This window comes from Cricetulus griseus, chromosome 6 (genome assembly GCF_003668045.3).
Source record: "Cricetulus griseus strain 17A/GY chromosome 6, alternate assembly CriGri-PICRH-1.0, whole genome shotgun sequence".
Classification (NCBI taxonomy): Eukaryota; Metazoa; Chordata; class Mammalia; order Rodentia; family Cricetidae; genus Cricetulus; species Cricetulus griseus.
Window position 1 is genome coordinate 58208209 of NC_048599.1, and position 22232 is coordinate 58230440.

General features: G+C 48.2%; 1 protein-coding gene across 1 annotated transcript; it reads left to right on the plus strand.

The window, feature by feature from the left end:
* The first annotated feature begins 203 nt into the window (after positions 1 to 203).
* Pla2g4d (phospholipase A2 group IVD) lies at positions 204 to 21771 on the plus strand. Its single transcript, XM_027422131.2, has 21 exons — positions 204 to 245; positions 2422 to 2505; positions 3094 to 3166; positions 3344 to 3480; positions 4942 to 5073; positions 5725 to 5765; positions 6114 to 6156; positions 7448 to 7511; positions 7733 to 7869; positions 8896 to 9006; positions 9135 to 9172; positions 9319 to 9454; positions 9735 to 9871; positions 11004 to 11226; positions 16807 to 16924; positions 17258 to 17395; positions 17622 to 17723; positions 17841 to 18032; positions 18295 to 18461; positions 19011 to 19197; positions 20650 to 21771. The coding sequence occupies exons 1-21, from the start codon at positions 204 to 206 to the stop codon at positions 20874 to 20876; spliced, it is 2529 nt and encodes an 842-aa protein (XP_027277932.2). The 3' UTR covers positions 20877 to 21771.
* Positions 21772 to 22232: the final 461 nt, after the last annotated feature.

A 22232-nucleotide genomic window follows, 5' to 3' on the forward strand; every position in this document is an offset into this window, starting at 1 on the left:
GAAAAGACTTGGGCACTGCAGGCTGGACACCAGGGAGTCCTGGGGGAGGTGGAGAGGGGCGTGTTCACTGGAAGACAAGATTTATTGTCCTAGCCATCCCCAAGTCAGCCATCAGTGGAAACATCCCGATGTGACAGGGTGGTGGAGGGGCTGGCTTGTCCTGGCTCTATTGCTCCCTCCTCTTAGGAGCCCCACGTCTCATAATGGTTGATGAAATGCCTGAAGTCCCAGCTGATTTCCCTGGGGTAGGCCACTTATCCTTCTCCTTCCTCCCTTGCCTACTCTGGGTCCAGACCCAGGAGTAAACAAATGCCCAGGTTTAGGGGTTGAGAGCCTGAATCTTCCCCATATCTGGGAAGCACCTTGCTGGAAACTGGTGTTTCCAGGATTGGGTGCTTTCGACTAATATGATTGACTAATACGTCCTGCCTGCCTAGTTGGAAAAGTGTCTCCCAAAACAGGTGAGCTCCAGCAACTGCTTCTGGTCTTCTTTGCTGCTGATTGGGGCCTGGACTTTCCCTGGTGGCAGGAGACTGGTTGGCAGAACTGGTTGGCATCAGAGACTGGTTCTATGAGGAGCTTCGGTGTGATTCTGAGGAACTGGATAGGGAGCTCTGGCCACAGCATCTGCCTTGCCTTCCCTGCCCCCCTAACTCCCGCAAAGCCCCACCACGGTCACAGGGGAAAGTGTGGGGATTCTTCTCTCATGCGCTGGGCTTGGAGATTCACACCACCATGTCTGGCTTCTATGCTGGGCTGGGAATCAATCCTAATTCAGATACTCTAGTTTGAGCAGTAGGCACAGTCACCTTCTCAGACCCTTCTCAAGTTGTTTAAAGCAGTCATGGGCTATGGGCTTATGGGGTCTTAGCCTGGCCAGAGAAGAAGGTGAGCAAGGCCTGATGCCTATGCTGGTACTCTGTTTCAGAGAGGGCCATTGAAACCCAACACTGCTCCTGGGCCAGCATCATCCCAGTTATCATCTGTGTGTCAAGCAGTGGAGGATCTTGAGTAGGGGAGGACATGGATCCAGGAGCCTAAAAATTGACTAATTTCCTGATAATCATTACTTCTAGCTTAAGGACTATGGGGTTGGAATGTTGCTGGCATTGCAAAAGTAATCACATCTGTGTGTGTGTGTGTGTGTGTGTGTGTGTGCGTGTGCGAGAGAGACGACAGAGAGACAGAGAGAAATGTCAGGAAAATTCAGCATACAGCCATGGAGAGGAAGGGAAAGGTGCCGGGACAGGCCACTTTCTGAGCCATTCTGCTTTGGTTGTCACCCTTTTCTGTTCTCTATGGCAGAAGAGCTTTGGATCCCCACACTCAGACTCTAGTAGGAAGCATCTGTGCAAAATCAGATCTGTTCCAGGGGCACAAGGACCTCTGACCAGGCAGGCTGCAGAGCAGTGAGAGGCACAACAGGAAAGCATCTTAGCATTCACAATACCTGTCTCCCTGCTTATGTCCACTGCTTGCCATGCAGCTTCTGCCTGCCTTGGGGAGGGAGGAGATGAGTGTCCTAGGAGCTCTTTCTCATTCAGTGTTGGTCTGGGTCTAATTGGGTGGCAGAGCCTGAGTGGCAGAAGCCCCAGTCTGGGGTTTTCAGTGGATTCTCCCCAGGGCTAATAGCTCATGTGCCCTCACGTAAGTGGTGCCCCTTGTGGGGTCTTGCCATCTATGGCCCTACTTGGTCCCCTGCCCCAGCTGGGAGCTGCTACTGCACATTGCCTGTTCACATAATGCCCTTCCTACAGACCCATTCTAAGGGTCCCCCCGCCCCGCGTGGACTCTTCCTGATGGAACCACCCACCCACAGATGGTGGTCCTCTTGGCAGGCTCTCTGTCAAGATGATGCAAGGCCAATGGCCTTCCTTTCGGTCAGCCCAGAACCCTGCCAGGCTCATGTGAGTCACCTCAGATTATAGGGATTGTTTTTGTAGGTCACCTAGGAAAAGCTGGGCAACCAAACCCAAATTGAAGAAAACAGGGAGTCCCCTGGGTCCCAGGATTTCAGCCGGTGTGGGGCTCTGCCATGACTCAGCTAGCTGGGTACTGCTGCCCTCTGACTGCTCTCTTGCTACCCACTCATTTGCTTTCTCTTGGGCTTATCTGAGGCCTCACTTGACTCATGAGCATCTGAATATACAATGGCCTTTCACCTCCATTCTCTGTCCTGACATGATCTTCTTGGAGTTGCCTAACTCATGGCCAATGAATTACAGATGATTGAACCACAGTGCTGATAAAATTCCTTCCTGGGGAAAGACATAAATAATAGCTACCCCTTTTCCCAAGCTCTCAACAACTAACTGAAGTATGATCAGAGCATAGGTGAAGGGTTAACTAAGGAGTGTGGGTGCTTCTTCTCCCAAACATCAGAAAATCTTTAGCCCAGCAGGGATGATGGCTTTCTCATAGTTACACAGGTGGCCCTCCTGGAGGCCATCTGTCATTAATGCGGAATTGCATGCAACAGGTAGAAGAGCGTCTCTGGGTGCTCAGGTGAGGGTCCCATGTTCTCTCCTCCCATGAGGGGTGTAAACAGTCAATAAGACCATCTGGAATAATTCTTTGGCAAGAGGGCAAGGCTGAACTCCCAAAGATGGTAGTTGCTTGGCTCAGAGAATAATCATTCATTCACATTTAGAAGTTGTGGGTACCATGGGCCAATGGGTTACCTTGGCCTAGCCCACCATGAGACACAAAGGAACAGGCAGTGGACTGCTTCCACAAAGGACAGCCCTCTCTGGAAGGTCTGACTATGACCATCTCCCCCTGACCGTGAGGTGGCACTCCTTGTCCTCAGTTCCCTGTTTCATTCGCTATACTTGGGATTTTGTGACTGAAGAGACGACCCCACCAGAACTACCCCCAGATTACCTGCCATCCCATGATTGCCAAAGACCAGAATCGTAACACCAAGGACAGTGGTAGACAATGGCTATTTGTTCTCTAGAGGTGTTCCCCAAAGGCCTGGCATCCTGGCAGCATCACCATGTACTAGACAGATGAGTGGGGTCAGAGACCTGGACAGCATCTCCAGGTTTGGGGGGCTGCTGGAGAACTAAGGGGCTTGGGATCTCTTTGCAGGAGGAGGCCGCTGTCTTCTGGAAGCTCACTGTGAAGATCCTGGAGGCTCGGAGTCTGCCTAGGGCTGACCTGTGTGAGTGATTATCTGTGGGTAGGGACTGGATCCCAAGGGAAAGGACCAGGCATTCTTTGGGGTGGGGCCTGGCTGCCTTCAGTGGATACTGAGGTTGCCATAGGAACCTGGGCAAAGCTCCTGGAAAAGATGTACGGAGTTCTCTCATCTGATGGACGGTTCCCTTGACTTTGTCAGTGAGTAAGGCAGATCCGTATGTGACTCTACTGCTGCCAACAGCTCCTGGAATGAAATTCAAGACCAAAACTGTCACCAACTCCAGTCATCCTGTATGGAATGAGACCTTCAACTTCCTCATCCAGAGTCAGGTCAAGGTAAAGGTCGGGGTAGCACTAGCCACTCCCATAGCTCTTCCCCCCACAGGAGGGTCTTGGGACCAAGCAGGATTGCTCCAGTACTGGAGAGGGGGAACTCAGGGGAGGGATGTCTTTGTGCTCCAGACTGTGTGCTGTGGACAAGAATGCGTGAAGGAATGCCAGTCCCCGGCAGTAGGGTTGATGTGAAGCAAGCTGCTGCTTCTCCCTAGACCCATCTGTGATGTGGGATAGAAAGCATCCCTCTTTAATGGGGTACTGTGGGGCTAAAGGGGAAACTGTAGAAAACTGTCACACAATGCTTGGCACTTGCCTCTGGATGTTTTGGGGAACTAGCAAAGCAGACTAGTTGAAAACTCTCCCCAAATTTAGACTACATTTGTTTATTCTGTGGAGATCAGAGGACAACACTTTGGGAGTCAGTCACTCCCTCCACCATGTGGGTCCTGTCTGTCAGGGTTGCCAGCAGGTGGCTTCACCCAATGAACATTTTGCCTGCCCCAAAAGAAATTAAAAATTTTTTTTTGTTTGTTGATTTTTTCCTTTTTCTTGTTTTCTATTATTCAGATAGGGTCTTGCTATGTCAGATAGGGTCTATGCTGGCCTTGAACTCACAGAGATCCGCCAGACTCTGCCTCCAGAGTGGTTGGGTTAAAGGGATGTGCAACCATACCCAGCTTGGTTTTTTGATTTTGCTTTTTTAAGACAGGCTCTTTTTACGTAGGTTTGGATGGCTTAGATCTCACCAAGTAGCTAAGCTGGCCTTGAATTTACAGTAATAACCCTGTCTTTGCCTCCTGGCTGCTAGATTGCAGATATGGTCCACCATGCTCTACCTAGGAAGAAAATTCTTCAAGAAACATACATGCCTGCCTGCCTGCATACATACATACATACAATCATTGTATAGTTCAGACTAGACCAGTCCTCCTGCAGTAACCTTCCAAGGGCTAGGATTACAGGAGTGAACCCCCAGTCTGCTTTTATTCTCTGTAAAACAGAACTTGGTTGGGGGAGGGGCTCATGAAGTCCTGCCCCTGTCGCAGGAACTATCAGCAGTTAATGGCATCTGGGAGAAGAAGAGTCAGCTTTCTCTAGGTAGGGATTCTGACCCTGAAGGGCTACCATCCGGTGGATGGTCCTGTGCTTGTGCACATACAGGCAGTACTAAATGGACTCAGCAGGTAATAAATCAGAGAGAGAGATGGAGAGAACATGAGAAAACTCGTGAAGATGGGAGGAGTTGTGGGTGAAGGAGGAATTGGAAGGGAGGGGGTGGGGTGGTGGTAAATTGGATCCAAACACCTTATGTTCTTGTATAAATATTAAATAAAATATTCAATAATTTAAAATCATGAGTAGGAACTAAGGAGCTTACCTGATTTCCTTATACTTATTTTACACTTGCATGTGAGGTATTGTTGCAATGAATTGATACTATGTTATGTTCCTGGCCCTTAGAACATCCTTGAACTGACTATCTATGATGAAGACTTAATTGTGAAAGATGATATCTGCTTCAAAGTTTCCTATGATGTCTCAGAAATCCTCCCTGGCCAACTGCTCCAGAAAACCTTCCGCCTGAATCCTCAGGTGGGTGAGTAAGGTTCCAGGCTGAGGAAATTGCTTAACTTTTCCTGACTGCCAGGATGCTGCTGACTGCACTCGTTCACCTGGCAGGAGCTGCTTTTCATTTGAACAGGAAATGGGCTGGTCCAGCTGATGTTGCCTCCTGCATTACCCCATGCCAGAGCTTTAAGTCACTTCCAAGATAGCCCTCAAAACACTGTTCAGTGCAACCACGAGGGGGCAGTGTAGGCTCACTGCACAAGAGGTTCAGGGCTGCCCCACCAAGGTCTTGTTTGAGTTCCTGCTGCAGGCTTGGGGAGCGGAGGGTAGAATTTCGGAGTGGGGAGCTGGGGGTGGGGGAACGGGGCTCCTCAACAGGGAAAAGAAAACGGGCCTTGATATCCTCACGTCACCTTTGACTGAGCTTGACTTTTACCTTCAGCCCCATCAGGGTTTGGGGACCCAAAAGAAAGATAGTCCTCCTAGTCCCATTAGCCTCGGGTATTTTAGGAAGTAGTTTGTCTTGCCCTAGACTGCTATTTCTTCAGTTTTGTATTGGAAATAGTCGTAATAGCACACCTTCCTCAGAGACTGCTGGAGTTGGTAGGATAATGTTTTTTAAGAGAACAGGGTCAACTGTAAGTGCTGATGACTTGCTCACCCCTTTGATTACAGGGACCAGAAGAGTTAGATGTAGAGTTCCTGATGGAAAAATTGTGAGTAAGAATGAACAGTCCAGGGAGTGGCTCGGGACACGAGCTCTACTCAGGAAACTGGCCCTGACCCAGATTCTTTGTTGGTCTGTCCAGCTGAGTCACCCTCCTTCACCTCCCCACCCCCGCCAGCCAGGTCTGGGTCTCCTCTTGGGATCAAGGAGAAGGGTAGCTGGCATTCCCCTGCCCTTGCTCTTCTTTCCCTTGCCTTCCCTAGTGGCCTCTCCCCTCATCTTGAATCACCCAGGGTGATTGCCTGTGGATGGGAATTCGGACAGTGAGAGGGTGGGTGAATGAAGGACACCTTTGCTTTTGTAAGTCCTTTTGTAATGGATGTTTTGACTTTTCCAGGTTGGACCCTCCAGAAAACCTCATCACCAACAATGTTCTTGTGGTAACAACCTTCCTATGACTCAGTGGAGGAGATTCATAAGAGGGGAAATTGGGGGTGGGATTCTGGGATGTGGAGGAAAAGGGAGAAGACAAGGGCAGGGCTTTGTGTTCAAACTACCCCAGATCCCCAACCAGGTGGTTACCCAAAGCTGTGGGGCTTAGAGGGGTCTCGAGCTGAAGGGCACATTGAAAGGGGGCAGGTGGCTGTGCTGAGACGGTTCTCGCTTCTAACCGGATAGCTGAGGAACTGAGGAGAAAATGTAGGTGCTTTCTGATGATGCGTAGTTATGAACAATGAACAGAGTCCTTGGAGATTAACTTCCTTAAAACCACAGTGAAGTCCTGCATGCCAGGCCCATCATCATTTATTAATATTGAGGTCACTGAGGCTTGGAGGGAGTTTCCAGTGTGATGTGCTAGCCTGTCTGTTAGCTCCTCGAGATCCCATGAAACTGCAGTGAGTAGTAATGGCCACAAGGTGGTGAGCGCTGCATAGAAAGCTACCTACTGGGTGTGGGGTTCATAGCAGGAGGCATCAGGTGAATAAAACCTGGAACTATCCCCTGGAGCACACCTCAGGAGCACTCACCCTCAGAGCTTGCAAGTGCCGGTCCGATGGCTAGTTTACCTTTAAAAGGAATTCACAGTGTAGCTGGCACCATGGTAGAAGTCTGTCATGGATTTGAGGTTAGCCCGGTCTATATAGTGAGTTCCAGTCCTGCCAGGGCTACATATTGAGACTTAGTAGCATAACTTGCACAGAAGTTGTGGCTTCTCTGGGTTGTGGGGCAGCAGTGGGTAGTTAGAGTCATTTCTGTTGGAAAGGCTGAGCAAAGCAGCACCAGGCACTGAGCTTCACTGGGAGAGTGCTGAAGGCAAGTCAGTGGTACTGGGGCTAATGAAGGATGCTCTGGTCACCATGGCTCTGAGTGCCTCTCTGATACCTCCAGTGTCAGGGAACCTGGGGTTCCCACATACTACTTGGGAGTCCGTAAGATAAAGACTGGAGACATAACAGAGAGAGAGACCTAAACCTGAGAGCTGGGGGCTTTCAGAGCTTCCAGAGACTCAGTAAAGCTAAGAACAGGGTGGGGTGGGGATGGGCTGTCTTGAATTTTCCACATGGACCACTGGCAGAACAGTTTGCAGCAGGTCAGAGATGGGTGAACCCCACTTCTTGTTCTGTGTGTGTGGGGGGTGGGGTTGGATGATGTTCAGTGGTGCCCAGAGTTGAGGTAGAGGGGACCTCAGCTTACCCTGGGGATCCCTTGCCTATGATGTGGTCTGTCCAGGCCCGAGAACTGTCACGCCTGGATGTCTGTCTGGACCGAGTTGGGAGCACCACCATGGCAGCAGGTGAGAACTTCTGAACTTTGCCTGGACCATAGGGAGCATAGGCTGCTGGGGAACCTGCAGGGTAAGGGGGCATCTCCGCCACAGGAGGGAGTCCCACAGGGCTGTGACACACAGCAGCCTGCGAAGACCCTCTTTAGGGTCCTGCTTACTGTGGTCCAGCCTCCACCTCTACATCCAAGGTCTTTTCTCCCTTGTTTTCATCTGTTCCATCTCTTCCCTAGGTCAGGAAAAACTAGAGCTGGAGCTTGTGCTGAAAGGGTCATATGAGGACACACAGACATTTGCCCTGGACACAGCCTCTACCTTCAGCTTCCACTACTTGAGGGGCCAAGACACAGAGCTGAGTGGGTGCCTGAGGGTGAGTCTCTACTTTCCAACTCTCCCAACACTCTTAGCCTTTCACTAGCTCCCTGGCCTTTCCCCTACAAAAACCAGGCCTTTCCTGTTTTTGTCAGCCTCTCTCAGTTAAGTCCCATACCCTGGCAGACAGGGAACATCAACAGGGACTTGGGGACAGCTACGTGGTATCAATCTTTTGGTGCTCGGATGGCTTCTCTATCAGAGGAACTAGTGTTGGTGGAATAAAACCTGTCTGTGCTCACAGTCAGTCTGTGCAGCCTGGCCTTGTCCACCTCTGCGGTATCATTTTGTTCAAGGTCCTCCTTGATGCTCCCACCATCCTTCTCTCCCTTTGTTTTTCAAACATAACAAGTGCTTTTTGGGTCTTCTGGCTCCCTCTAATACCTCCTCATCCTCTTCTGCCCCTGGCTTCTCCTCCTCCTCATCTTAGTCCAAGAAACAACTCTTCAAAGATGACCTCTATGACCTCCTCATCACAGACATATTCCCATACCCCCCTTTGTTTACAATATTCTACCCTATCACACTATAATGTACTGATGTCACAATACTGACATTAGTTCATTACTGACATCACACTGCTGACCTCACACTGCTGACATTAGTTCATTACTGACATCACACTGATGACATCAATTCATTACTGACATTAGTTCATTACTGACATCACACTATTGCCTTCTTTTTCTTTGAGAAATATTTTTAGAGAGGGTCGTACTAGTGGCTGGTTTGGAACTGGCTCTGCAGACCAGGCTGGCCTCAAACTCAGAGATCCGCCTGTCTCTGCCTCCCAAGTGGTGTTAAAGGTGTGCACCACCACCACTCCCAGCCACACCCCATTTCTTTACAAATTGACATGTGATTTAGTGAGAACAGTGTCTTTGCAAGTAGTATCAGCCATATTATTTGCAGTTGTAATTAGCTTTGTATTATTGGGGAAGGGCTGTCCTGTTTGCAGTTTAGACACTCAGAATTTGTTGAATGAATGAATAAATAAATGAATGATTGAAATGTTTCCCTTCAGAGCTCCAGAAACAGTGGCTGGAACTCAAATACCTCAACTATACCCTTCAATGTACCCTTGAAGTCCTTGACCACAGGGAAGGAGGTGACTGTAGACATTCCTGCTACAAATGTAAGTGGCCTCAGCTGGAGGGCAAGTGCCAATAGGAATGGAATGGAGATGTTCACACGCCCCAGAGATACCTATGTCTCCTGCAGGGTTTGGGATATTCTGAACAGAGTCTCTGGCTTTGATTTCAGGTCCCAGAAGTGAAGCTGCAGCTTAAGACAGACTGCTGGTAAGGACACTGATCTCTGTGGGACCAAGAAGGGAAAGTGCTAAGCAGCAGGTAGAGGGAGTTTTTTCAGAAGCTCACCATGGCTTGGTCACCCAAAGAGTGAGCCGTGCAGTTTTCTCCTAACCCTGGATCCTCCACCATCTCAGCCCTCAGGAGCTGGCTGTGAGGCTGGGCTGTGGGCTCTGCCCAGAGGAGCAGGCCTTCCTAGGCAGGAGGAAGCAGGTGGTGGCCGCCGCCCTGAAGCAGGCCCTGCAACTGGATGAGGACTTGAAGGAAGATGAGGTTTGGGGGTACAGCAGGGATGTGGAAATAGAAATTTTGGGCTGGCCTGTGCCCTCTCGTTCTTCAAAGAGTGGAGTTGGACTGTTGGGAAGGATGGGGTTCCTGATCTCTGTGGGGCTCTGCTCTGTGCTGAGGGTTGTCCCTCAAACCTATGATAACTCCATCAGGCCCTGACTGCAAGGCCCTTTCCTGGAGACAGGGAACAGGCTGGGTCCCTGAGTGAGACAGAAGATGACTTGTTCCTATCTGTTAAGCAAGTCTGCATCTCTGTATGGTCCAGGTCCCTGTTGTGGGCATCATGGCTGAGGGAGGAGGTGTCCGGGCTATGGTATCACTCTACGGCCACCTGTTGGCACTTCAGAAGTTGGGCCTCCTGGACTGTGTGACTTATTTCAGTGGCATCTCAGGCTCTACGTGGTAAGGGTCACAGAGACTGGAACAGCAGAAAAGATCAGGGCTCAGAATAGGGACAGAGTGGATGTCAAGGGGCCTTTGTATGGGGGATCCCATGTGGATAGAGCAGTATGACCTGATGGGAACCAAGCAGCTTTCTCAAAAGGAAGAAACAGTTAACCAGAAGTCTTGCCAGGAGCACATTGACATCAGAGGGTTTTTCCTAGGTACTAAGGAGCAGGAAGGAGGGCCCAGAGGATGCTGGATTTGCTTTTGGCAGACTATTTGCAGGCTTGGCTGGCCTTGGACAATTTCTCTGACTCTCAATTGGCTCATATCCAAACCTGTATGATAAGAGACACACTCATAGGCTGACAAAAGGCAGCCCATGCAGGCAGTGGCCTAAGACGGACTCACACCAGGACCTCCAGCTGGCCTCACAGTTGATGCTTAGGGCTCACACCATTTTCTGAGGGAGTTTTCCTTCTCGTTTATATAGTACAGGTGAGGAAATTGAGATAAAAAATTATTTTATACTAAGTTGGGCATGGTAGCCATGCCTGTAATCCTAGCACTTGGGAGACTGATGCAGGAGGATTGCCATGAGTTGCAGGTGAGATCTTGCCTAAACAATAAAGGGGCCAAAAAAGGAAGAAAAAAAAAAAAGGAAAGACTGTTCTTTACACAAAGATAACAGTGTCTACTCTCTGCTCCCTCAGAGCAAAGAGGAGGAGGGAAGAAGGGGAAGTTTCCTTTTTAGGCCTGCGGCTGGCTGCTGCTGTTACTGAGTTCATGACATAAATTATTGAAGCAATTTTTGCTGGTCTCGTGCTGGCTTTCTAGTGTAGCTACTGAGACTCTAAATTACATGTGGGCTGGAAGTGTGCTCTTCGCTGAAGTACCTGCATACATGTAAGAGACTCTAGGTCCAGCTTCAGCCCAGCAAACAAAACCCAAAACACAACAAGCCTATACAAGGCCCATTTCATACCCAGGACAGCCCAGGACTGGAAGGAAGTCCCAAAATATGTCTCCAGATGGACTTTCTAGGCAGTGGGAGCTCAACAATCCCTCCTTTAGGGATTAGACACAGGGTGGGTGGGATTGCAGAGACTGTACTGGGTCTAGCTTTTATCCCCTTGTGGCCCCCCCCCAGGACAATGGCCCACTTGTACCAGGACCCAGAGTGGTCACAGAAGGACCTCGACGGACCCATCAGCCATGCCAGGGAGCATGTGGCTAAGAGCCTGTGGAGGGAATTCTCCCCTGAACACTTGGCAAGCTACCACCAGGCACTGAAGCTTCGGGCAGAGCAGGGACACACCACCACCATAGCAGACCTGTGGGGCCTGGTGTTGGAGTCCAAGCTGCATGGGCAGGTATGCTGTCTGCTCAGCACCATGGCATGGTCTCTTGAGGGTGGAAGAGGCTCTGAGAGAATGCATCGGTTCTCAGCACTTGGGAGGTCAGCTCAAAGGGATTCAAGGCCAGCAGAGGCTACATAAGAAATGTGAGGCAAGCCTGGTACACTGGGGGACTCTGTCTCAAACAAACAAATACACAAAAAGAATGCGAGAGTTAGTGTCTGTCCAATGCCAGAATGCTTTCTTTCTCAGTAAGTTCTTCAATTAATTGCTATAAAATTTCTGGACCTCCCAAGAACTGAAATTCAATGAGTTAAGCAAGCAAGGCTTTTGTGTTGGTTAAGCTGATTACTAGAATGCCATTTAATGTGTAACTCAGTATGAAACGTTATTTTTCTTCGCCATTAGGGTGGGGTTCAAAGCATAGGCTTTGGATCCAGATTCCCTGGGTCCTAACCACAGTGCATTTTACCAGTGGTACGTCCTTAGGCAATTAGTTCACCTTCTTCCCTCAGTCTCCTCGTCTATGGCGGCTGAGAGTACTCCATAAGGTGGTTGGGGCACTCAATAGTGCCTTGGCATAGAATTAAGCACTGTTAGCGGTTACAAGTCTATCCTATTGTCCCAGGAACATCATCACAACAGGCTTATAGGAATACTTGACTACACGGTTCCTTTCAGCAGTTTAGAGATAAATTCCTGGATCTGACATCAATACAACTCCCACTATTATTTTACCTCATATATCTGTCTCAACAAAGTTGTTTCTTTTGTTTTCTTTTGTTTCGTTTTTTTCAGAAAGGGTTTCTCTTTGGAGTTTTGGAGCCTGTCCTGGAACTCACTTTGTAGACCAGGCTGGCCTTGAACTCACAGAGATCCACCTGCCTCTGCCTCCCAAGTGCTGGGATTAAAGGCATGAGGCACCACTGCCTGTCTTCAGCAAAGTTTAAAAAGCATCTGAAACACCTGGGATATGAGAACTTTCAAATGTAAAACAAGGGCTAGGGGGATAGTTTGGTTGGTAAAGAGCTTACTTTGTAAGCACAGGGCATGGGTTCAATCCCAGGTGTCTGTAAATCCCAGGACTGGGGAGATGAAGACAGTGAGTTCTTGTGGCCCACTGGCCAGCCAGCCTAGTACTTAGCAAGTTCCAGGCCAGCGAAAGACCCTGTCTGAAAAGAAAATTTTAAAAGGTTGGTGGTGGCCGAAGAACAGCACCTGGGGCTGTCCTTGCAGATCTGGAACGATTCTAAAGCGCTTCCTTCTAGCAGCAGACGCACCACCCTCCAGGCTCAAGATGACGTCTCTGAAACACCCCCTCGCCCACTGGGCAGTGGTGGTGTAGGCCTTTAGTCCCAGGACTTCGGAGACAGAGGCAGGTGGATCTCTGTGAGTTCAAGGCCAGCCTGGTCTACAGAGCTAGTTCTAGGACAGCCAGGGCTACACAAAGAAACACTGTCTTAAAAAACAAAACAAACAAACAAAAAAGAAAGCATCTGAGTTTTGAGGATTTTTCTTCTTTGTAAGATCATTTTATTTCTTATTGCTGTATATTTGTTGTATAGAATAATGGGTCCCATATGACATTTCTGTCTGTGTTTGTAGTGACCTTAGCATATTCATTCTTTAATACCCTTGCTTGTCTCTCCTCCTCATCCTCCTGGTCCCCTTCCTCTTCTCAGATAGTCACCCTTCTATTTTTAGGCCTTTAAAAACAAATCTAGCCAGGCATTGGTGGCACACACCTTTAATCCCAGCACTCGGGAGGCAGAGGCAGGTGGATCTCTGAGTTCGAGGCCAGCCTGGTCTTCAGAGCGAGTGCCAGGATAGGCTCCAAAGCTACACAGAGAAACCCTGTCTCAAAAAAACAAAAAACAAAACAAAAACAAAAACAAACAAACAAAAGACAAATCGAGACTCCAAATCTAGAGAACATACATGCTTTTCTGAGGCTGGCTTGTTTTTCCAGACACAGTGACATATAGTTGCATGCATTTTATTCTCCATGGCTGATGGGACTCCATTGTATATATGCCATATTTCCTGTGCCTATTCATCTGACAGTGGACACCAAAGCTGGTTCTATAACCTGACTTTCATAAACACTGTAGCAATGGATATAGTGTCATAGGCGTCACTGTGGTGTGCTGACTTAGTGCCTTAGTGTTTTTTTTTTTTTTTAGGACCTCCATACTCATTTGCATAGTGACCCCTTTGATCTACATTCCCAGCAGCAGTGTGTTGTTCCTTTCCCCTCAAATCCTAATTTATTGCTGTTCATTTTTTTGATAATAAGCACTGAGACTTGGTAAGAGGGCATCTTCTATTTCCTTTATGCCTAAGGATGCTGAATCACGTATTTATTGGACATTTGTGCTTCTTTTGAGAATTTGTCCATTTGTAGATTAGATTCTAGGGTTTGGAGTATTTGGTATTTTGAGCTCTTCATGTTTTCCAGATATTAATCCCATCAGGTGAGTCACTGACAACATTTTCCTGCTGTTCTGTAGACTGTCTCTCCCCTCTGATGGTTGTGTCCTTTGCTATACAGAAGCTAATTTATTAGATTCCCATCTGTTGAGTTTTGCTATTGTTTCCTTGGATATTGGAGTGCTTTCCTGTATTGGTTACAAAGTTAAGGTCTTTGACCCATTTTAAACTGATTTTGCATGGAGTAAGACATAAGAAACTGGTTTTGTTCTTATACACATGAATATATAGTTCCCCAGCACCATTGTTGATGAGACCATATTTTCTCCAAAGTAGTTTTTCACTTTTATCAAAACTCAGGAGACTGCATCTGTATGTATATATTTCTGGATCTTTTATTCCATCAATCTACATGTCTGTTTCTATGCCAGTACCATACTATTTTTGTTTTTGTTATTGTAGCTTTATAGCATAATTTGATATCATAATTTTTTAAAATCAGAATTGCTGTGGCTATTTAGGGTGTGTGTGTGTGTGTGTGTGTGTGTGTGTGTGTGTGTACACGCGCTTCCATGTGAATTTTGGGACCCATCCTGAGTTCTGTGAGGAATGTCATTAGAATTTAAAGAGGGATTGATTGGATCTGTAGATCACTGTCAGCAATATAGCTGTAAGCAGATTTTTCATTATACTGTCAACTTCAATAATGACATGGAGACTTATCATCAATTATGAAAGCCTGGCCATAGCTTCGGCTTGTTTCTAACGAGCTCCATTTCTATTAATTTACTTTCTGCCTCATGGCTTTATGAGCTCATCTCTGTACTGCGCATCCTGCTGGCTCTGCATCTCATGGTCTCTCCGCCCTTCTTCTTCCAAGGGTTCTCTCTGTACCTGAAAATCCTGCCTATTTATTGGTCATTTAGCTTTTTTTTTTTTTTCCTGAGACAGGGTTTCTCTGTGTAACTTTGGAGCCTGTCCTGGCACTCGCTCTGGAGACCAGGCTGGCCTCAAACTCACAGAGATCCACCTGCCTCTGCCTCCCGAGTGCTGGGATTAAAGGCGTGCACCACCAGCGCCCGGCAGCCATTTAGCTTTTTATTAAACCAATTCAAGTGACACTTCTTCACAGTGTACACAAAGATTATTCCACGACACATAGCCATTTTCTTTTTTCCTATATTCTTTCATCTAAAATAGATTTTTTTCATACAATAGATTCTTATTATGGTTTTCCCTCCCTCAACTCCTAGATCCTCCCCACCTCCCCTTTGATCCATATCCACACCCCTTTTCTCTCTCCCTAGAAAACATTACAGACAGCTGAAGAAGAATAAAATAAAACAAAAGCAAACAAATCTGAACAGAGCAAAGCAAACAAACAGAAGCACATACAGACACAGAAACACACATGTTCGAAGACACAGGAGCCCCATAAAAACACAAAACCAGAAGCTCTAATACATACAAAGGACCTGTAAGATGAAGGAAGAGAAAGAGGGGGAGGAGGAGGTGGGAAAGGAGAAGAAGAAGAAGAGGAAGAGGAAGAAGAAGAAGAAAGTGCCTTGACAAAAAATTATGAGACAAAGAACATCCAAGGATGCCACTGAGTTAGTTTTGTGTTGACCATCCACCTCTGGGCATGGGGCCTGCCCTGCCCTTGAGTGAATTATATCCCCAGAGAGAACCCATTAGAGACAACTGATTTTTCATTTCATCTCCAGTGAGACTGCTGGAGAAAACTAAGAGGCTATCAATTGGATGAAGCTACTAAATTAGGGATAGGGGCATGTGTCTCCTCCTCTCAGCATGGGACCCGTCTGGCACGGATCAGCTGGGGCCCGTGTATGCTGTCAGTCTCTGTGAGTTCTTCTGGCCATTGGTCCTGCTGGGGTAGAAGGCCTTGCTTCACAGTTCTAATTCTGATGATCAGTCAGTATACATTTTGATTCTTCTTTCAAATTTTTCTGGCTTTTCTTGGCCTTCTGCTCTTCATCATCGAACCAATTAGTCATATTTTGCTATTAATGTTGGGATTCTAATTGAAGTAGCATTGAATTTATCAGGCCAATGTAATTACTTCAAATGTTTTTATTGTATTAATGTGTCCTGTGTGTCCTTTGGACCTACTGTTTGAATTCATATTCTGTTTAGAATGTGCTGTGCTTTTACTGACTTCTGTCTGGTGGCAACAGCTAATTAACAGAGGGAGGAGCTTATTTGACTACATTTTATGAGGTGCTAAAATAACAGTTTGATCCCAGCTATAAAGAAAATGTTTATTTAATTGCCATTTGACCCTCTAATAATGACTTCAGTGTGAGTTTATATATGTAATTTATAGTAATTGTTTGGAGACTGTCTCATGTAGCCCAGGCTGGCATCCAACTTGCTATGTAGCTGAGGCTGGCCTTGAACTCTTAATCCTCCTGCTGTTATCCCTCAAGTGCTTGGATTACCATCCCTGTTTTATGTGTTGTGAAGGCTCACCCTAGGGTCTCATGCCTGGTAGGTGAGTTGTTCTATCAACTGAGTTATATACTCAGCCTTCAGTTTCAACATTTTTTCCTTAATCTTTTGTTGGGTGGAGCGAGAATGTCAGGAAAGCATTTGGAAGAAGCCCAGACTTGAAATGCAGTCAAGTGAACCTGCAAAGGACATGACATCCATTGGCACATCATAGAATGTAGCCTAAAAGATTGCTGTGTGCTTCTTGGAAAAGGGTGTGTGTGTGTGTGTGTGTCTGTGTCTGTGTGTATCTGTGTGTATGTCTGTGTCTTGTGTATGTATGTGTGCTGTGTATGTATCTCTGTGTATGTCTCTCTGTGTGTATGTCTCTCTCCTCTCTCTCTCTCTCTCTCTCTCTCTCTCTGTGTGTGTGTGTGTGTGTGTGTGTGTGTGTGTGTGTGTGTGTGTTGTGTGTGTGTAAAGAAGGAGTGGGAAGGAGATGAGTTGCTGTTGATATGGCCGTCTTGGAGAATGACTCTCCCTGGAGATATGTAGACCGCATATAGAACTGATCAGAACTGGCTACATACACTCATAACTCCCAGAACCCAATGGAGCTGCAGCCTCCCTCTGTGTCCCCACCCTGCCCTGGCCCTTTAGGAGTTATTGCCCCCAAAGTACTCCTTCTCACTCATGTCCTAATGCTTCCAACCCTAGGTGACAGACCAGAAACTGTCAGGACAGAGAGCTGCACTGGAGCGGGGTCAGAACCCTCTGCCCCTCTACTTGAGCCTCAATGTCAAAGAGAACAATCTGGACACCCTGCACTTCAAGGGTAAAGCCCTCCCCACTCCATCCTCTAACTCCTCCTCCCTGCCCTAAGAGTCCCCAGAGAACCCATTAGCACAAATCGTGCACACAATGGCTAGCTTCTGGAAGGATGCCATCATTGATGAGCCCAGCAGCCAGTCGGGGAGGTGTCTGTACAAGTGGACAGGAGCCAGTGAGAATGCTCACATAGGAGTCTGCTTTCCTCACACCTGCAGGGTTGGTAGCAGATGGGGGAAGCCAAAGGCCTGACAGGGGCAGTATCACTGGCCCTCAACAGTGATTTGAGCCCCCTTCCCTACTCCCCTCATCTCCCTGCCTCTCTTTCCCATCGCATCAGAATGGGTGGAGTTCTCTCCCTATGAAGTTGGGTTCCTGAAATATGGAGGCTTTGTCACTCCTGAGCTCTTTGGCTCTGAGTTCTTCATGGGGAGGCTGATGAAGAGGCTCCCCGAATCCCAGATCTGCTTTCTGGAAGGTGAGTGGAAGCTGCTTTCTGGACAGGACTCCTGTAGCTCAGGTCTGAGCAGAGCCCCGGGGTGAGGGACAGGTGGGCAGTGGGGAAGACCCTTTGCGGCAGCCGCTCTCTCACCATGCCCGTTTTCCATTGACACCCAAGAGTGGGGATCATTCATTGTTCATGTGGGAAAGACAGGGCACAGGGACCTAAGGACTCTATTTAGTTTGGGGAACTTGGCCTGCAGGTATCTGGAGCAACATTTTCTCTGTGAACTTGATGGATATCTGGTATGATGTTACCTCTGGGAAAGACTGGAAGAATGCCATTGTGGATGTCCAGAACTCAGGTAGAAGAGGGTGCTAGAGATGGGGGCCTGGGATGAGGCCACTCCCTTTTCGAGGCAGGTGTAAGAGAGGCATTTTGGGGTCCCTCATAAGAGCAATGCCTGTTACTCTTGATGCAGAGGAGTCCTCGGCCTTAGCAGGAACCTCCTCCTATGTGGAGGCCTCATGGCTGCAACCTGGAACAGCCCTGGCCCAGGCATTTAAGGGCTTTCTGAGTGGCCGGCCATTCCACCAGTGCAGTGCCAACTTCCTCCGTGGCCTCCAGCTGCACCGGGACTACCGTAACCAGAAAGACTTCTCCACCTGGGCAGGTAAGGACATGGCCACATGTCCCCACAAGGCCAGGCTTCTGGTTGGGGTTGAGCTGTGGCTGCTAGCTGGCAGAGGTCTGTGGGGAGATATGCTTTTGGAGTATGGTCTGGAGATCCCATTGTGGGGCTTAGGGGACCCGAATTCAGAGGGTGACACCAGACAGGCACAAGAAGGGGACACGGAGGGAAATGGGGTCACAGGGGTGTGGGGGTACCTATGCAAAGGTGGCTGCTTCTAACTAGTACCGCCTTTCCCTATCAGATTGCCACCTAGATAACACCCCCAATCAGCTGACCCCACAGGACACTCAGCTCTGCCTAGTGGATGCTGCCTACTTCATCAACAACAGCTGTCCCTCCATGCTCCGCCCAGGTCGCCAAGTGGACCTCATACTCTCCTTCAATTACTCCCAATTCTCGCCCTTTGAGGTGCCTAGTCACTCTGTGGGAACCCGCTGTCTGGCCAGACTGGCTTCCATGGATGGGCAGTCAGGCCACTCTGCCACGTCCCCATACTGCCCATGACTAAGGGAAGACGCTGTAATCCACAGGGTCTTTCTGGGTCCTGGGTTGGGAAGGGCAGTGGTGGTGGCTGAGCTCTGGGATCCCAAGACAGGTGAATGGAACCTCTTTGGGATACAATAGCTGGACAGAGCTGGCAGGAGATCCCAAGCACCTCGACAGCCGGCTCTCAACTTTCTCTAGGAACTCTGAGTGGCAGTAATGGCAGCATGCACATCTAGGTGCCTGACTGAAGCCCTCCAGGTCTAAGACTCAACTGATGGTGCAATGACAGTAGGGGGTTGGGTATGGCTGTTTTAACCACCCAGATCCTTGGATCCCCTCCGAGGCCTGAGTAACTCAGGACAGGGCGGGCCAGACTGCTGTCTTGATGCTGAGGGAGCAAGTGGGGGCTGGAACAGACTTGGCATGGATCTGAGGTGACACAGCTGCCTCTGCTTTCCTCCGCTCCTCTAGGGGCTGCAGCAATCTGAGACGTACTGCAGGGCTCAGGGCCTGCCCTTCCCCCACGTGGAGCCCAGCCCTGAGGACCAACGCCAGCCCCAGGAATGCCACCTTTTCTCAGATCCTACCTGCCCCGAGGCACCTGTTCTGCTGCACTTCCCACTGGTCAATGGCTCCTTTAGGGACCACTCAGCCCCTGGTGAGGCCACCACTCCCTTCCTATGCCCTCCAGAAAAGGTTTTTTTATCAGGTTTTCTGGCTCGCTGGCCATGCCTCCTCATCCTAGCCACGCCTCCCTAGCCTAGGCGAGTGATGCCCACACGTTGTCCAGGACCCTCTGCTTTCCTGCCCTGTGTGGCCTGGGACCCCTTCTAGGGGACCTGGGCCTTTCTTCGAGTGCCCCTCAAATCTAAGCCCTCATCACATTCCTTCATTTCCACCAACTTGTCAGAGTTTTATCTTCTCCGGGTAGGAAAATTTAATGTCTGCCTTTGTGCATTGTTCCCAGTTTTCTAGCTGATAACCATAATTCTGACTCTTCTAGTTTTGCTCTTTTTTTTGGTATAAGGCCTTTCTGCATAGCCTCATCCGACCTGGTACTCACTATGTGGCCTCAACTTCATAGCAATCCTCCTGCCTCAGCTTCCTGAGTGCTGGGATTACTTGTGTGTGCTATCACACTTGCTTTCTGGTTCTACTTTTTCTTCCTTTCTTTCCCTACCTTCCTTTTTTCCTTCCTTCCTTTTTCTTTTTAAAATATGGGCTTTTGCCTGCATGAATGTCTGTGTACCATTTGCATGCTCTGGTGCCCAAGGAGGGCAGAGAGGGCATCAGACCCCCTGGAACTGAAGTGGCAGATGGTTATGAGCTCCCGAGTGGGGGCTGGAAATCAAACATGGGTCCTCTGGAAAAGCAGTAGTGTTTTTAATTGATCAGTCATCTTTCCAGGGCCCATTTCTTTTTCTTGTCTTATACTGGGTATAAAATCTAAGGCCTCCCGCATAAGAATGTAGTTAGTGCTCAGTAACTACATCCCCAGCTCAGGTTTTAAAGTTGCCCAGGCTGTCTGTGATCTCAGTGTTAGACCAGGCCTTGGATTTAAAATCCTGCCTTGGCCTCTGAGTAGCCAGATGACAGGCCTTAGGTACTGGGCTTCCAGTTTTTTGTTTGTTTGTTTTGTTTTGTTTTGTTTTTGAGACAGGGTTTCTCCATATACCTTTGTAGATGAGGCTGGCCTCAAACTCACAGAGATCTACCTGCCTCTGCCTCCCGAGTGCTGGAATTAAAGGTGTGCGCCACCACTGCCCTTCTGGGCTTCCAGTTTTACCCTTAGCCAAGTCTCAGAATTCCAAGGAAATTCCCCTCTTTGTTCCCACCAGGAGCTTTCTGAATCCATTCATTGATCACATTGTTCCTCTTTGTGGCAGTTTCTAGCTTCCTGAGAAGCCATGAGCAGTCCCATGAGCTGTCTAAACTGTGGGAGGAGTGTCATGCTGTGGGAGTGTGAGGGTGACAAACTCCTCTTACCTCAGAGTCATTTCTTATCACCTACATTTGTAATTCTGGGTGAAGGGAAAAGCAAGGACCCCCCTTGCACAGGGCTCAGACTCCTGTGTGTCCTACTCCTGACTCTTCCCTCACCCTTGGGCAGGTGTTCGGCGCAGCCCTGATGAGCTCAAGGCAGGGTTGGTGGATCTCACAGGGGAAGACTCCCCTTACATCCTGTACAACATGACTTACAAGGAGGAAGATTTTGACCGTCTGCTTCAGCTCACTGATTACAACATTCGGAACAGCCAGGACACTATCCTGCAGGCCTTGAAGACTGTTCTGAAACGCAGGGCCCCAGAGGCGAAGCCATCAGGGATGCAGACCTGAGGTTACTTAGGGACCTCTAAGGCTCTGATGGCCATACTCTGACCCTCCACCTTCCAAGGACGTAACTCAGCCTGCAGCTGGGCATAGCCACAGTGGCCCTGGCTGGCCTCCCAGTTGTCCAAATCCTGGGCTTCCTCTGAAGCTAGCCTTCCTGTCCAGAGGGACTGCACCCCACCTACTGGTCTGTCCTGGGTTTCCAGTTGCTTTGAGAGGAGTTGAAAGCCTCCCCTGGCCAGTACATATGATAGCTGATCAAGCAGCCAAGGTTTCACAAACAATTACTTTCTTTCTGAGCAGATGGATTTGGGGGTGGCTTAAGGCAACTGGATACCCCAGTGCCTTCTCTACCCTGTCAATATACAAGGCTTTTTATTTCCTTTTTTAAGGACAGGAGTTTTAAAAATCTCCCTATTTCATGTTCTCCCCATGTCTCAGTACACAAGTCTTAGGTTTAAATTTATTCTTCAGTCTTCTATTCTTTTTGATATTATAAAAGGAATTATTTTCTCAGTACCATTTTCAGACTGTTCCTTGCTTATGAAAATTTAATTAGTTTTTGTAGTTTGAACTCACATTATATAATCTTAAACTTACTGGCTTAAATACTTTTGGTGGATTCCTCAGGGAATTCAATTATGGACCTTGCCACCTACAAATAGAGATAGTCTTACTTCTTGATTCCTGATTTGAATGGCTTTGGTTTCTTTTTCTGACTGAATTGCTGTGACTGGAACCTTTGACTAGAGTGGACACGGCAAGAACAGCCATTCTTGTTCTGATGCCTGGGAGGAAAACGTTGTGGGTTTCTACCTTTCAGATTGAAGATGCTCCATTCTACCTCCAGTTTGCTGAGTGTTTATTTTTGTTTTTAACCATAAGAAGGTACTGAATTTTGTCTTGTGATTTTTTTTTTCCTCAGGATACTCATGTGGGTTTGTGTAACTTTTTTTTATTATTATTATTTCTTCATTCTTTGGGGGCCTGCCACCCAGCTCCCAAATAAGTCACATGGAGTCTTATTCTTATAAATGCCCAGTCTTAGCTTGGCTTGTTTCTTGCCAGCTTTTCTTAAATTATCCTATCTATCTTTTGCCTCTGGGCTTTTACCTTTCTATATACATTTCTTTACTTCGTACTCTGTGACTTGTTGTGTAGCTGGGTGGCTGGGCCCTGATGTCTTCTTCTCTTTTCTTGTTCCCTGATCTTCTCTTCCCAGATTTCTCTCCTATTTATTCTCTCTGCCTGACAGCCCCGCCTATCCTTTCTCCTGCCTCACTATTGGCCATTCAGCTCTTTATTAGACCAATCAGGTGTTTTAGGCAGGCAAAGTAACACAGGTTAACAGAGTTAAACAAA